Source organism: Hylobates moloch, unplaced genomic scaffold (assembly GCF_009828535.3).
Source record: "Hylobates moloch isolate HMO894 unplaced genomic scaffold, HMol_V3 SCAFFOLD_6, whole genome shotgun sequence".
NCBI lineage: Eukaryota > Metazoa > Chordata > Mammalia > Primates > Hylobatidae > Hylobates > Hylobates moloch.
Genome location: NW_026652281.1, coordinates 133,553,985 through 133,571,818, shown reverse-complemented (window position 1 = coordinate 133,571,818; position 17,834 = coordinate 133,553,985). Strand labels below are relative to the sequence as shown.

Genomic DNA, 17,834 nt, shown 5'->3' with positions numbered 1-17,834 from the left:
TAATTTGGTAAATCCTGCTTTCTTTCTGAGACTTCGTGCCCCAACCAGTAAATGAAGTAATTGGTCTAATTAAATTATTAGGTGCTTTTAACATTCAGCCTAGACATGTCTTGGTAATTAGGATGATGGAATAAATCTCAATTGACATCATGCTAAAATCAAAATGGATTTTTACAAATCTCCCTCTTCATTAAATAAAGAAATGATAGATCCAAAAATAACAATTCATGTTGAGGATGACTGGCTTAGGGTTTCAAAAAGTGTACAGATATTTCTCAACTTTGGTAAATATTGACAAACTTGGATACCCTCATGCCCCATTTTATATGTGGAATTTAGACTTTAATAAGAACCAACATTTACACAGGATTTTGTACAGCACTGATGTGTGTGTGTATGGCGGGGGGATGGGGTTGTCTTTTTTTTTAGGTTCTGGGGTACATGTACAGAAGGTACAGGTTTGTTACGTAGGTAAATGTGTGCCATGGTGGTTGGCTGCACCTATCAACCTGTCACCTAGGTTTAAAGCCCAGCATGCATTAACTGTTTTTCCTGATGCTCTCCTTCCCTCTGACTCCCCACCAACAGGCACCGGTGTGTGTTGTTCCCCTCCCCGTGTCCGTATGTTCTCATTGTTCAGCTCCCACCTGTAAGTGAGAACATGCGATGTTTGATTTTCTTTCCTGTGTTAGTTTGCTGAGGATAATGGCTTCCAGATCCATCTGTGTCCCTGAAAAGGACATGATCTCATTCCTTTTTATGGCTGCATAGTACTTCATGGTGTGTATGTACCACATTTTCTTTTTTAGTATCTTTTATTATTATACTTTAAGTTCTAGGGTACATGTGCACAACATGCAAGTTTGATACATAGGTATACATGTGCCATGTTGATTTGCTGCACCCATCAACTCATCATTGACATTAGGTATTTCTCCTAATGCTATCCCTCCCTCAGCCCCCCACCCCGACAGGCCCTGGTGTGTGATGTTCCCTGCCCTGTGTCTAAGTGTTCTTATTGTTCAACTCCCACACAAGTGAGAACATGCGGTGGTTGGTTTTCTGTCCTTGTGATAGTTTGCTGAGAATGATGGTTTCCAGCTTCATCTATGTCCCTCCGAAGGACATGCACTCATCTTTTTTATGGCTGCATAGTATTCCATGGCTTATATGTGCCACATTTTCTTTATCCAGTCTACCACTGATGGGCATTTGGGTTGATTCCATGTCTTTGATATTGTAAATAGTGCTGCAGTGAACATACACATGTATGTATCTTTATAATGGAATGATCTATATTCCTTTGGGTATACACCCAGTAATGGGATTGCTGGGACAAATGGTATTTTTAGTTCTAGGTCTTTGAGGAATCACCACACTGTCTTTCACAATGGTTAAACTAATTTATATTCCCACCAACAGTGTAAAAGCATTCCTATTTCTCCACAGCCTCACTAGCATCTGTTGTTTCTTGACTTTAATAATAGCCATTTTGACTGGCGTGAGGTGGTATCTCATTGTGGATTTGATTTGCATTTCTCTAATGATCAGTGATACTGAGCGTTTTTTATACATTTGTTGGCGAAATATATCCTTCTTTTGAGAACTGTCTGTTCGTGTCCTTTGCCCACTTTATAATGCATTTTTTTCTTGTAAATTTGTTTAAGTTCCTTGTAGACTCTGAATATTAGACCTTTCTCAGATGGATAGATTGCAAAAATTTACTCCCATTTTGTAGGTTGTCTGTTTGCTCCAATGATAGTTTCTTTTGCTGTGCAGAAGCTCTTTAGTTTAATTAGGTCCCATTGGTCAATTTTTGCTCTTGTTGCAATTGCTTTTGGCATTTTCATCACGAAATCTTTGCCCATGCCTATGTCCTGAATGGTATTACCTAGATTTTCTTCTACGGTTTTTGTGGTTTTCGGTTTTACATTTAAGTCTTTAATCCACCTTAAGTTGATTTTTGTGTATGGTGTAAGGAAGGGGTCCAATTTCAATTTTCTGCATATGGCTAGCCAGTTCTCCCAGCTCCCGTTTTATTAAATAGGGAATACTTTCCCCATTGCTTGTTTTTGTCAGGTTTGTTGAAGATCAGATGGTTGTAGATGTGTGGTCTTTTTTTTTTTTTTTTTTTTTGAGACGGAGTCTCGCTCTGTCACTCAGGCTGGTGTGCAGTGGCACAATCTCAACTCACTGCAATATCCACCTCCCGGATTCGTGCCATTCTCCTGCCTCAGCCTCCCAAGTAGCTGGGACTACAGGCACCCAGCAGCACACCCAGCTATTTTTTATTTTTATTTTTAGTAGAGATGGGGTTTCACCATGTTAGCCAGGACCGTCTGGATCTCCTGACCTCGTGATACACCCTCCTCGTCCTCCCAAAGTGCTGGGATTACAGGCATGAGCTACCTCGCCCGGCTGTGTGGTCTTATTTCTAAGTTCTGTATTCTGTTCCATTGGTCTATGTATCTGTTCTTGAACCAGTGCAATGCTGTTTTGGTGAGTGTAGCCTTGTAGTATAGTTTGAAGTTGGGTAGCAGGATGCCTCCAGCTTTGTTCTTTTCACTTAGGATTGTCTTGGTAATTTGGGCTCTTTTTTGGTTCCATGTGAATTTTAAAATAGTTTTCTCTACTTCTGTGACTAACGTCAATGGTAGTTTAATGGGAATAGCACTTGGTCTATAAATTACTTTGGGCAGTATGGACATTTTCACAATATTGATTCTTCCTATTCATAAGCATGGAATGTTTTTCCATTTGTTTGTGTCCTCTCTGATTTCTTCAAGCAGTGGTTTGTAACTCTCCTGAGGAGATCCTTCCATTTTCTTGTTAGCTATATTCCTAGGTATTTTATTCTCTTTGTAGCAATTGTGAATGGGAGTTCATTCATGATTTGGCTCTCCACTTTTCTGTTGTTGGTGTATAGGAATGCTCATGATTTTTGCACATTGATTTTGTATCTTGAGACTTTCCTGAAGTTGCTTATCAGCTTAAGAAGCTTTTGAGCTGAGATGATAGGGTTTTCTAGATATAGGATCATATCATCTGCAAACAAAGTTAGTTGATTTCCTCTCTTCCTATTTGAATATGCTTTATTTCTTTCTCTTGCTGGACTGCCCTGGCCAGAATTTCCAATACTATGTTGAATAGGAGTGGTGAGAGAGGGCATCCTTGTCCTCTGCCAGTTTTCAAAAGGAAATTCTTCCAGCTTTTCCCATTCAATATAATATTGGCTGAAGATGTGTTATAGATGGCACCTGTTATTTTGAGGAATGTTTATTCAATACCTCATTTATTGGGAGTTTGTAACAGGAAGGAATGTTGAATTTTATTGAAGGCCTTTTCTGAGTCTATTGAGATAATCATGTGGTTTTTGTCTTTAGTTCAGCTTATGTAATTATATTTTTTTAATTGCATATGTTGAACCAGCCCTGCTTTCCAAAGATGAAACAGACTTCATTATAGTGGATAAGCTTTTGGATGTGCTGCTGAATTCATTTTGCCAGTATTTTACTGAGGATTTTTGCAGCAATGTTCATCAGGAATATTGGCCTGAAGTTTGCTTTTTTTGTTGTATCTCTCCTAGGTTTTTGTATCAGAATTATGCTGGCTTCATAAAATGAGTTAGGGAGGAATCCCTCCTTTTCAATTGTTCGGAATAGTTTCAAAAGAAATGGTACCAGCTTCTCTTTGTACCTCTGGTAGAATTCAACTGTAAATCTGGTCCTGGGCTTTTTCTTTTTTTGTTGTTTTTTTGTTGTTGTTGTCTTGTTTTTTTTTTTTTTTTTTTGTTGTTGTTGTTGGTAGGCTTTTACTGCCTCAATTTCAGAACTCATGAATGGTCTATTCAGGGAATCAACTTTTTCCTTGTTCAGTCTGGGGAGGGTGTATGTGTCCAGGAATTTATCAATTTCTTTTAGATTTTCTGGTTTATACACATAGAGGTGGTCATAGTATTCTCTGATGGCTGTTTTTATTTCTGTAGGGTCAGTGATAATATCCCCTTTATCATTTTTTATTGTGTCTATCTGATTCTTCTCTTTTCTTATTAGTCTAGCTAGTTGTCTATTTTATTAATTTTTTTTTTTTTTTTCAAAAAACCAGCTCCTAGATTTGATTTTTTGAATTTTTCTTTTCTTTTTTTTTTTTTGTTCCTCCAACTCCTTCAGTTCTGCTCTGATTTTGGTAATTTCTTGTCTGCTAGCTTAGGGGTTTGTTTGCTTTTGGTTCTCTAGTTCTTTTAGTTGTGATGTTAGGATGTTCATTTGAGATCTTTCTAGCTTTCTGATGCAGACACTTAGTGCTATAAATTTCCCTCTTAACACTACTTTAACTGCATCCCAGAGATTCTGGTACATTGTCCCTTTGTTCTTATTAGTTTCAAAGAACTTGATTTCTGACTTAATTTCATTATTTATCCAGGAGTCACTTGGGAACAGGTTGTTCAATTTCCATGCAGTTGTGTGGTTTTTAGTGAGTTTCCTAATCTTGAGTTCTAGTGTAATTGAGCTATGGTCTGAGGGACTGTTATGATTTCAGTTCTTTTGCATTTGCTGAGGAGTGTTTTACTTCCAATCATAACAATCATAATTGGAATTTTATCAATTTTAGGTCACTTTTACAGTAAGTGCCATATGGTGCCAAGAAGAATATATATTCTGCTGTTTGTGGCTGGAGAGTTATGAAGATATCTATCAGGCCCACTTGATCGAGAGCTGAGTTCAAGTCCTAAATATCTTTGTTAATTTTCCGTGTTGATGATCTGTGTAATATTGACAGTGGGTGTGAAAGTCTCGCACTATTATTGTGTGGGAGTCTAAGTCTCTTTGTAGGTCTCTAAGAACTTGTTTTATGAATCTGGGTGCTCCTGTATTTGGGTGCATATATATTTAGGACAGTTGGCTCTTATTGTTGAATTGAACCATTTACCATTATGTAATGCCCTTCATCTTTTTAAATTTTTGTTGGTTTAAAGCCCGTTTTGTCAGAAACTAGGACTGTGACTCCTGCTTTTTTCTGTTTTTCCATTTGCTTGGTAAATTTTCCTCCATCGCTTTATTTTTAGCCTTTGTGTGTCTTTGCACGAGATGGGTCTCTTGAATACAGCACACTGATGGGTCTTGACTCTATCCAGCTTGCTATTCTGTGTCTTTTAATTGGGGCAATTAGCCCATTTACATTTAGGGTTAATATTGCTATGTGTGAATTTGATCCGGTCATCATGATGCTAACTGGTTATTTTGCAGACTTGTTGGTGCAGTTGCTTCATAATGCCATTGGTCTTTGTACTTCAATGTGTTTTTTTAGTGGCTTGTAACAGTTTTTCCTTTCCACAGTTAGTGCTTCCTTCAGGAGCTCTTGCAAGGCAGGACTGGCAGTAACAAATTCCCTCAGCATCTGCTTGTCTGAAAATGATTTTGTTTCTCCTTCACTTAGGAAGTTTAGTTTGGCTAGATATAAAATTCAGGGTTGGAAATTTTTTTAAGTTGTCGAAAATTGGCCCCCAATCTCTTCTGGCTTGTAGGGTTTCTGCTGAGGAGGGTCTGCTGTTAGTCTGATGGGATTCTTTTGCTAGGTGACCTGAACCTTTCTTTCAGGTTGCCCTAAACATTTTTTTCTTCATTTTGACTTTGGAAAATCTGAGGATTGTGTGTCTTGGGGATGATCTTCTCATGGAATATCTTACTGGGGTTCTCTGGATTTCCTGAATTTGAATGTTGGCCTATCTTGCTAGGTTGGGGAAGTTCTCCTGGATGATATTCTGAAGTACATTTTCCAACTTGGTTGCATTCTCCCTGTCTGTTTCAGGTACTTCAATCATTCATAGGTTCATTCTTTTTACATAATCCTATAGTTCATGGCAGCATTGTTCATTCCTTTTCATTCTTTTTTCTCTAATCTTGTGACCTGTCTTGTTTCAGTAAGATAGTCTTCAAGCTCTGAGATTCTTTCCTCCACTTAGTCTATTTCACTATTGATACTTGTGGCTGCATTGTGAAGTTCTTGTATTGTTTTTCAGCTCCATCAGGTCAATTATGTTCCTCTCTAAAGTGGTTATTCTGGTTAACAGCTTCTGTAATGTTTTATCATGGTTCTTAGCTTCCTTGCACTGGGTTAGAACATGCTTCTTTAGCTCAAAGAAGTCCGTTATTACCCACCTGTTTTTTTTGTTTTGTTTTGTTTTTTTCTTGAGATGTAGCCTTGCTCTGTCACACAGGCTAGAGTACAGTGGTGTGATCTCGGCTGACTGCAACCTCCACCTTCCGGGTTCAAGCAATTGTCCTGCCTCAGCCTCCCCGAGTAGCTGGGACTACTGACACATGCCACCAAGCCTGGCTAATTTTTGTATTTTTAGTAGAGGCGGGGTTTCACCACATTGGCCAGGATGGTCTCGAACTCCTGACCTCAGGTGATTCATGCACCTCGACCTCCCAAATTGCTGGGATTACAGGCATGAGCCACCTCGTCCAGCCCATTATTACCCACCTTCTGAAGCCTACTTATGTCAGTCAGTTCATTCATCTCAGCCTCAGCCCAGTTCTATGCCCTTGCTGGAAAGGTACTGCAATCACTTGGAGGAGATGAGGCACTCTGGCCTTTTGAGTTTTCAGCTTTTTACACTGATTCTTCCTTATCTTTGTGAGCTTATCTACCTTTGGTATTTGAGGCTGCTGACCTTTGGATAGGGTTTTGTGGGTATTTTTTTGTTGATGTTGTTGTTGCTTTCTGTTTGCTTTTAACAGTCAGGCCTCTCTTCTGTACAGCTGCTGCCGGTTTGCTGGGGGTCCACTCGAGACCCTATTCTCCTGGGTCTTTCCTGCACCTGGAAGTGTCACCAGTGGAGTCTGCAGAACAGCAAGGACGGCTGCCTGCTCCTTTCTCTGGGAACTCTGTCCCAGAAGGGTAGTGACCTGATGCTGGCTGGAATGCTCCTGCATAAAATATCTGGCAACCCCTACTGGGGGTGTGTGTGTCGGGGGGTCTCACCTAGTCAGAAGGCATGGGATCAACCACTTGCTTAATGAAGCACTCTGGCTGCCTCTTGGCAGAGCAGGTGTTTTGTGCTCAGGGGAATCCCCCTTGTCTGGACTGCCTGGCCTCCTCAGAGCCAGAAGGCAGGAAAGACTAACTACTGAGCCTGGAGACCATAGCTGCTTCTCCCCCTGGGGGTCCATCCCAGGTGGATTAGAGTTCGATCTGTAAACCTCTGGCTGCAGTTGCTGAAATTCCCACAGGGAGGCCCTGCCTGGTAAGGAGGGATGGAGCCAGGTCCCCCCTAAAGAAGCAGTCTGGCCACAATCTGCTACAGCTGCTGTGTTGTGCTGTGGGGAATTCTTTCCCGTCCAAACCACCTAGTCTCCAGGGCACCAGCAGGGGAAAACAACTGGGGCACAGTGATGGCAGCTCCCCCTCCCCTCTGGAAACTTGGTCATCTCAGGCAGTCTTCAGCATGCTCCTGCTGGCCACAACTCAAGCAGCTGCTGAGAGTCTGCACAGCTCTGTTCTTGGGTCCAAAGACCTTGGTGGTGTGGGCTCACAAGGGTATCTTCTGATCCATGGGTTGCACAGATATGTGGGTAAAGCTTGGTTTCCTTGGCAGGGTAGCACAATCGCTCACCACGCCTTTGGCTGGGGGCGGGAACTCCCCATTGCCCGTGCTGCTCCCAGATGGGCCATCACTCCACCCTGCTTATCCTCACTCTCTGTGGGTCACACCAACACCTCACCAGTCCCAGTGAGAGAACCTGGATACCTCAGCTGAAGGTGCAGGATTCACACGCTGTCTTCATTCTTCTCAGTGGGAGTGGCCATCTGCAGCTGCTTCTAATAAATCATCTTGACCCCTTCATGTGTGTTTTAATCTTTAAATATTTTATTTTGCTTTTGCTATGTTATAAAATGAGTGAAAATGTCATTACTGAATCAGAGTGTATAAACATTTTTAAGGTACTTGAAATATATCATGAAGCTATTTTTTTCAGAAAGACTGTGCCAAGAATGCTAGATCCAGCAAAAATGTTTAAGAAGAATGAGAGAAAAGTCCAATTTTAGAAGAAGGTAACACAGCAAAGGAAAAATTTTAAAGTAAAAGCTACTGAATATAAAATGGGCTTTATTTGAGAGTAGTAAGTCTGTCATTAAGAAGATATCCAAGCAGAAGTTGCAAGACCATTTGATTCAGAGGAAGTCCAAACATCAGATGAAATCTGGACTATATGATGATGTGAAAATCATCATCATTATCATCATTGTCAGAAGGAGGTGAAGGTAGCGGCTACCATTTCTGGACCTCACTTTATGTCAAGTTCTGTATTAACAGTTAAAAAACATTATCTTACTTATTTGTGACCACACATGATGTAGGTGTTAATATCTCAGTTGTGCAGGTAAGAAAACAAGCATTTGAAAGGTTAAACAATTGTTTGAAGATTACTCACTGAACAAATGGTAGCACTAGTTGCCACCCAAGGCCAACAAGACAGCACATGCTCAAACCCATGTTGTCACACTGCCTCTTGGTATAAGCAACCTCTAAAATCCTCATTTATATATGACTTTATAATTTTAAATGCTGGTTTTCATACATGAGAATATCTTACGATAGGCATAGCCAAGATTTTTTACGGGATAAAATATTTTAAAAGACATAAATACTCTCAATATTTGCATAATAATTTTCCACTTTATTCTCCTAATGTAAGTTAATTTTTCTGATCCATTCAAGTTTTCTTTCTACCCTCTCCTCTCCTGAACTTCTAAATTCAATACAGCAATGGGCTAGGAGCCCTATACCCACCCTCAAATGGAGTTTGAGGTGAACAGGAAGATAAATTCATGATACAGCTTTCCTATTGCTGTAGGTGTGGAACAATAATAGGTGCTTAATAAATGCTATTTTCCTTTCCTTTGCTAGTTCGCATTAAGTTATGCAAAAGCATAATCTAATCCTAGCACCATAAGATGTGAGGTAAAAAGCCTCTTTGAAGAAGTAGGGATGTACAACTTTGTCTAAGAAAGAATGAATACTAAGGAGACCTTTACTCACAAAGTAGCAATAAAGGTTTCCTTAGTACTCATTCATTCGTTCTATCTACTAGTAGTTCCTGCCAAAAACTTAGCAATTAAAAAGATATCCAATTACATTGAAATAGCATTCAAATATAGAGTTGTATAGCATTAAATCCCTTAACTTTACAAACTTTTGTGCTAATGCATTCAAGTGGTATTTCTAAGACATGCTGCCTTTGGATGTCATGGTTGAATACTTAATTTAGCATGTGTCCCTCTCAATCTCTTTTCTGGACAGCATGATACTTTACCACTTAGAAGCTGTACATCCATGTGGCTGAAAGCTAGAATGTTCTGGGGCTTTCATTCAACTCCCGGATGCAAATCTTTATAAAGATGAACATTTCTCATTAATTTATCTTCCTAATGATTGCTATCACACTAATCAATTTGTAGTGACTTTACTAGGGTTGCAACCTTCAGTAATGAAATCAGACACAGTGTTGAACACTGTGTGAATTGCTTAACTAATCTCAGCTCCTCTCAGATCAGTGAAACACAAAACCACAATGAAGTCAAGTGTTGCTTCATTAGTTGCCCTCACTTCGAGTAGTTGACTAATCTTGCTCAACTGGACACTGACCTCTTTTCAATAGGAAAAGCAGAAGGCGATACCCCATAAAATGGAAGCAGCTGTGATCTACATAAAAATGACACTGCAGACAATTATGCAGATGAGAGGCCCCCAGAGGTAGTCTACAGACAACAGTCAGATACATCAGAAAACAACCAGTAAGCTGAAGATAACAAAGTGGTGAATGGAAAGGTGCTAAAAACTACATGTGAGGTTCATAAGCATCATGTGAGGTTATGACTCAGTAAAAATGGCAGATCATATTGGTTGCCTGCCAACCACTCATTCCTCCCACCTTCCTTAATACCAGAACTCCAGTTTCTTTCAGCTGGCAATAACTTCTGTGCTTAAAGACAGGCAAGCTCTGTGGACTAAATCATCATCTTAGAAATCTTTTTCTTTCACCTTTTCATGCCAATATACTTGATTTCAGTTTTTGTGGACACATCAAAGAAAGACTAACTCTTCCTTTAATGCTATGCCTAATATGTTATTCTCTATTCTGTTCTCTGTGCTTTGATGTTATCCAGAAGGGAAATACTAAATGTTTATGAACCGGACCACTTCCAATATCTCTCCCCTGAAAATCAAGACATAGCCCCATTGCAGGAAAAAAAAAATCATATTCTTAAGTTAGACATTAAATAGATGGTTTTAAAAAAGGTCTTTATAAACTGACAACTTATTATTAACATTATTTAGATACTCTTACTATATGATTCCATTTATATAAAGTTCTAGGAAATGCATATGGTTGTGGAAGTAGGAAGGATGCAGCAGGATGGGGGGATTAACGTGGAGCAAGGAGAAATTATTAGCTGTGACAGATACATTCGTTATCTCGATTGTGGTGGTTTCATGTGAACAGACATATTTTAGAACTTATCAGATTGTAGCTTATCAGAAGTGTACTTCAGGAAAGCTGTTAAAATTTTAAATGTACGATATACAAAATAAACAATATAGGCATGCATTACTTGATGAGGATACGTTATGAGAAACATGTCATTAGGTGATTTTGCCATTGCACAAACATCATAGAGTGTCCTTATACAAACCTAGATGGTGTACTCTACTACACACCTAGGCTGTATGGCATAGCCTATTCCTCCTAGGCTACAAACCTGTATGGCATGTTCCTGAACTGAATATTGTAGGCAATCGGAACAGCGGGAAGTATCTATCTAAACATAGAAAAAGTACAGTAAAAATACATATGGTGTTATAATCTTATGAGACCATCATTGCATCAGTACAGAATAGTATTCAAGGTATGGTTTTGTTAAAAAATACATAGCATGGAAAATGTTTGATAAAACAGTTAATTGTTACTTTTTTTTTTTTTGAGACAGAGTCTCACTGTTGCCCAGGCTAGAGTGCAGTGGCACGATCTCAGCTCACTGCAACCTCCACCTCCTGTATTCAAGTGATTCTCCTGCCTCAGTCTCTGGAATAGCTGGGATTACAGTTGCCCACCACCGTGCCTGGCTAATTTTTGTATTTTTAGTAGAGACAGGGTTGCACCATCTTGGCCAGGCTGGTCTCAAACTGCTGACCTCTTGATCCACCCGCCTCAGACTTCCAAAGTGTTGGGATTACAGGCGTGAGCCACCGTGCCCGGCCAAAACAAATAAATTGTTAACAGTGCTTGCCTCTGCAGAATAGACTTAAGAGACACTTTCATTTTCAGAGATTCACTGGTTCAGTTTCTCAAACATCTACTGATCATATACTATGTGCTAGATACAGCAAGAGGTCTGAGGAATGCAGTGGGGAAAATCCAGACAATCTCCTGCTCTTCCAAACATATAAACCTAAGAATGTGAAAGAATGACAGTTATAAGGAATAAAAACCAATGTGCTCTTTATATACGGCTATTATGCTAGATGGACTGATTGGGTGAAGGAGGTCTTTCTAAACAGGTGACATCTGAGCTGATACAAAGATGAACAGAAGGAGCCCTCAATGAAAACATCTAATAATGCATTTTATAGGCCTTAGTGAGAACTTTAGACTGTATTCCAGATACAACAGGAAACCAGTGGGAAATCCTTTGTGAAGAGGTGGAGCGATTTGACATTTTGAAGACTACTTTGGCTACAATTTGTATAATGAAGCTAAAATGGTAAGGCAGCAGACAGTGAAGAGACTGTTGCAGTGGTGCAGGTGAGAACGGATGGTGGCTTGACCTAAGGTGTGGTGTGTGATGCAGAAGAGTGAATGAATTTGTGCACAGGTTTCAGGTACAGCTCACATAACTTACGGATTTTATTATGTATGCATCTCTGTGTGTCTTTTTTCCTTCAGTTAGAAGACACTTCTTTTGTTATTAGAAACATATAAGGCTATAAAACTTTTCTATTTTTGAAAAAAGTTATTAAAAACAATGGAAAATAGCGAATTTGAGGGCTTTTTATTTTCTTTAAACAGTGATTTGAAAGCACTGCAGATAGCTCATATATTTCAGTATTAAAGTAAGTAATTAAATATAAACATAAGTATTGTTACTTTTTAAGCTTACAAGCAGGTATATCTCTCAGTTAGGATCAGCTGTCTGTCAATTTCCAGAGAGGCTGGCTAACACATTTGCTAGACATCCAATTCCTGCATACAGACCCAACAGATGCACCCAGTACCCTGTTTTCAAGTCTTCTAAAACACATTTCCTAATATCTTGACATGACTAATTCTATACCAAAGAAACTTATTTCAGGATGTTTTACTCAACACATATCAACTGTTCTTCTTATGTTCTTAAAATCTACCTTTTACCACTTTCAGTCTAATAAGAGCATTTATATATTTATGGAATTATTCCTAATATAGATTAGAAGGGTTGATGAATGACAGCCTGTGGCCTATTTTTGTATGACTCCCAAACTAAGAATGCTATTTAAGTTTTGAGAGCTATAAAAAAGAAAAAAAAAGTTTAAAATAAAACTAAAATATTTACTTTCTGGCCCTTTACGGAAAAGGTATGCCAACATCCATAGAAGGAAATGACCAAACTAAACTAGTGAGTTAAACAAGTTGAATACAGGTAAGACTATTAGTCTAAAGTTCAACTGGAAATAGGTCTATGACAACTAAGCAAATTGCCAGGTGGGGAAAACAAGATATAAATTAAGAGCAATGCATATAACAGATATTTCTTAAATGCTTAAAACTGTCTCTATTCTGTCCAAGGCAGAATTATCATCTGACTCTCCACGTTACAGGGTCACCTCACTACTCCTTCTAGGGTATAGGTTTCTCAATGACAGTAAATATGTTTACAATTCTCTGCATTCTTTAAGTACCCAAGACATTGTGCTATAGGTTCCAGTTACATTTTATAAATAATCATTGTATGGCTAAATTCATTTGCTATTTTTGATGGTTTTAACATCCTGACTCCCTCTCTTTTGCTAAGCACAAAAGAGAGTAAACTTAATCGAAATTTAGCAGTCGTACTAGTTTAATACAATTCAAGACTTTGTATAATATTCAGATAAAATCAGCCAATGCACCAAGTTGCTGAATTTCAATAATTATGCTAATCAATGCACGCAATGCAAGTAGTGCTTTGGGGGAACTTTCCCGTTATGCCTTGCTCGCAGGTGAAGGGGGATCAATCCGAGGCAGAGCAAAGCATTAATAATCCTTTTCAACCAGCAAACTCTACCACTCCACCAAAAAACAAAAATAAAAACTAAAAATAAAAAATGAAACCAACCAACCGAAAAACAAAACCACTAAAAGAACCCCATACAATTTGGAATAACAGTGGTTAATAAAGGCAAGATATGTATGTAGGAATCACTGCTATAGCAATAAAAAAGAAAAGAAAGAATGAAAGAAAAAGCTTAGGTAGGAAATAATGGTTAACAGAGAAGGCTTGAAATCTTTGTCCTGCTACAAGCATGAAGCTTTTGACATGAAACTTCTCCAAGCCTCAATTCTTTAATCTATAAAATAGAGGCAACAATAGTCCCCACCTCAGTGGACAAATCTGCGAACTAAATTAGATAATGATACTGCGTGCAAAACAGCAATGTGCCTAGAACAGGGTACACACTCTGTAGTGACTATTTAAATACCATTTCAGAATGTAGCTGTTGATACTGAATTAATTCTTTCTTTTCTTTCTTTCTTTTTTTTTTTTTGAGATGGAGCCTCACTCTGTTGCTCAGGCTGGAGTGCAGTGGTATGATCTTGGCTCACTGCAGCCTCTACCTCCTGGGTTCAAGCAATTCTCCTGCCTCAGCCTCCCCAGTAGCTAAGACTACAGGTGCTCACCACTATACTTGGCAAATTTTTGTATTTTTAGTAGAGACGAGGTTTCACTATGTTGTCCAGGCTGGTCTCAAACTCCTACCTCAGGTGATCTGCCCACCTTGGCCTCCCAAAGTGCTGGAATTACAGGTGTGAGCCACTGCATTCAGCTTGATATTGAATTGATCCTAACCAACACTGGCTACACAGTGTAAAGTCTTAATGAAAAACAAAATTCTAGTTCTTTAATTCTGCGTTTCTAAAAATGGCTTTGAAGTACTCAATGAATAAAATAAACAGCAATATTATCTGCATTTGTATATTTTTTATGGATTTTCCACATTTGCTGTCTTCCTTATTTGCAGCACAGTCTATAAAGTTGGGTAGCAGGGATTGCTACCTTCTATTCAGCAGGAATGGAAAGAGGCTCAGAGAGGTCATCTCACTTGCTTACAGTACCACTGCTGTGATGATACTCAAAGATTCAGAAGTGAAAGTGGATTCATCTTACTACCAGTATTACTCCCCACCCCAATCCTCTGTACTCAGCTGATAGCAAGATCAATTCCTCCAGATTTAGATTCTAGAGCAACACTAATGCCTTCTTCTCTCAGCAGAAACTTACTGGTCGGGACTGGATTTCTTTGGCGTAGAGAGGTTGCAAGAATTCGGAGTCTCCTTCTAGCTTTAGACCTTTTTCTGTGATCCTCAGGTTTCCCATTCCATCCTGAAATAGAACACAGAGATAACAAGGAAGATATGATTAGCCAAAATTTCAAAACACCTCAGGCTGTCAAAAACGGAAAGTTATTGCCTTTTTTTTTTTTTTTGAAGGTATGGAATGAGGACGGGTATTCAAAGAACATGTAAAATATTAGGAAGTATTGTTTAATGCAGTTATGCATATTATCTTTTTCACTCTTTCTGACAAAATTCGATTCCAAGCAAATGGTAATGCCCCCTAGTCATCCACATACACAGATTGGGGCAGAGGGCAATTTTGCTAGGCAGCACAGAAAGAATGGAGGGAGAAGGTAAGTAGGAGGAGAGAAAAGGATAATTCTCCAGGAAAAGTGAAAGATCCTATTTCCAAAACTCTACAGAGATTTCAAGCTGGCAGTCTGTTGGTTAAATCCAGACTTTGGACATGGGTGTTCGAGTCACAAAACATTTAAAGAGTCAAGTTAATTGCTAATATTAAAAAAAAATATTTTGTTATGGAAATAGTATATGCGAAAGTAGAAAGAACAGATAGCAAACACATATATAGCTATCACTCACCTTCAACAATTATCAATTTATGGCTATTATTATCTATTATTGCCACCTACACTCTCCTTCTTTGTTTAAATATAACTATAATCCCATTACCACACACATAATCCAGAAGTAACAATCATATCTTAATATCAAACACCCACTGTCAATGTTCAAATTTCACTAATATGTTTTTTTCTCTCTACAATTTGCTTATTTGAATTAAGTTCCTTACAGTAATTGTTTGCTACAGAAAATACTAGGCCAGTTTCTAACATTTCCAGTCAGTAATTTTCTCTCTCATACATCCACACATATACAAATATATACACATATACTTTGTTTGATAAATGTCATTTTAAAAATAGAATTTCTCAGAGTTTAGATTTTGCTGAACATTCCCATAATTTCATATAATGTGTTCCCCTATTTCTTATGTTTCCTGTAAATTGCTAGTTACATCAAGAGGCTTGATCAGATTCAGGTGCAATTTTCTAGAAAGAATATATCCTAGGAAATGGGGTATATTAGCTTTTCTATTGTTACAGTAACAAATAACACAACTTAGTGGTTTAAAACAACACAAATTTATTATCTTACAGTTCTGTGTGTTAGAAGTCTGACCAGGACACAATGGGCTAAAATCAAGGTGTCAGAAAGGCTATATCCTTTCCTGGAGGCTCTAAAGGGAGAATCAATTTCCTTGCTCTTTCTGGCTCCTGGGCTCATGGCCTCACTTCCATCTTCAAAGTCAGCAGTCGCTGACTGAGTTTTTCTCATGTAAAACCATTCTTGATTCTGAATCTTCTGCATCCTTCTTCCATTCTCAAGGACTCTTGCAATTTCACTGGGCACATCTGGATAACCCAGGATAATCTCCCTATTTTAAGATCACCTGATCAGTAATTGTAATTCTATCTGCAATCTCCATTCCCCTTTTCCATGTAATATAATACATTCATGGGTCCTGAGATTACACATGAACATCTTTGAGGTGGAGTGAGGGGCATTTTTTTACTTACTTCATGGGAGGTTCTTCTATCAGTAGGCACATAACAATTTTTGCCATGAGGTTATCAGCCAATGTAGTCTTTGCCTAGAGGACCTATGATTTCACTAGAGGTTTCAAACTGGTTATATCCTAATTCTATTATTCTTAATTTACTAGCTGGGAATGCTAGCCAGAGAAAGTTCATCTCATCAACTATTTGCTAACTCTAAATTATAGTTTATAGAGGAATTGACAGAGTTGGATTTTCCCTCCTTTATTGTTGATCTTTAAAATACTGAATTGGCTATCTAACATCTTCCACCTAGTATCTTCCAAACCAATGAGGTTTTTACTTTTTAACTATGACTATAAACATTTTCATTTGTTTCATTCTAGCCCAATTATTATCCCTATAATTTTCTAATTTCCTTACTTCAGTCAAGGGTTTTTTTCCAGTTGACTGCTGCACCCTTTTAATATAGTCACATAGTCTTCGATGGCCCTCTTGCTTCTATATGAGACGTTACAGGGTGATCCTACAGTCTTTCCCCAGGACTGCAATCAGCCATTTTTAGTAAGAAGCCCTGGTTCATTTCAGTGGGAAATGGTATTTAGAAACCACGACTGGGAGCTTTGGATACTGATTGTTACTGGATGAGCCTTTGTTTCCGTGGACGGAACTGGAAAATAAGGGGCGTGTGTGTGTGTCTGTGTGTGTGTGTGTGTGTATGTGTGTTTAGTAAAAATAACATGATTTAACAGGAAACTTTAACTCAAATTCAGGACTTGAAGATTTCCATTTTATCTCATGGATTTTATAATGTTACTACCTTTCTTTCATACCAAAAATCCCTTTTCTGAATAATACCAACATGATTATTCATTTAACTCACAACACACACAGAATAGTTTCAGAACACCAGTGTCACTATTGTACTAACATTATGGTTAATAAAAAACAATGTAAAATTTATCGGTTTCTAAAAATCTTTAAAGTGTATCCTACTAAGAAAATACAGTCAAACTGTGGAATTTCAAAGTCACTTGAAATAATTCCTTTCTGTGGGGTTATGCTGTTAACATGATACCCAGTGAGGTTGAATGGTTTCAATTTTTCTTCTCATTTTTTCATGACTGTTTTTTTAAAGTCCAATTTTGTTGTATGTAAACTATGTATGTGGCACCAAAGTCAAATCTACAAAATAACAAATATTCAAAGAAGTCAAATTTCTATTTTCATCACTCCACCGTGGTTTTTCTCCTCCCAGGGTTGTGTGTGTGTGTGTATGTGTGTGTGTGTGTGTGTGTGTGTGTGTGTGTGTGTTTGGTGTATATACATACACACTATGAACATGCTTTATTATTTCTTATGTATTCCTCTGTTTTCTAATAACATTTAAAAAGCAAAATATATGAATGAAAAATCCAGGTTTCTAGTTTCTCCAGTGGAACAGGAATGGCCACGCTGGGCCTGCAGTTACGTTGACAGCATCCACTCAGGTGAGCAGCAGCCGCCCCTGCCTGGACACACCATACAGTCTCTAGTTTGCACAGTCTCCACCCAATCTACCTCACTATGTTACCTATGTTATTTCAGCCTCCTGTAGCTTCTTCTGTCTGCCATTGCCATTGTGCTGTATACATCAACACATTCAGTATGGATGCCACACAGGCAGTTGAATGACCAA

At 38.5% G+C, this 17,834-nt stretch overlaps 1 protein-coding gene across 2 annotated transcripts in view; it reads right to left on the bottom strand.

Moving 5' to 3' along the window:
- The window catches only part of SGCD (sarcoglycan delta), a 423,006-nt gene that overhangs the window by 228,979 nt on the left and 176,193 nt on the right, over positions 1-17,834 (bottom strand). For both annotated transcript variants that reach the window (XM_032158477.2, XM_032158481.2), the window contains one exon: positions 14,524-14,625. In XM_032158477.2, coding sequence (XP_032014368.2) covers positions 14,524-14,625 — 102 coding nt within the window. The remainder of the gene's footprint in view (positions 1-14,523; positions 14,626-17,834) is intronic.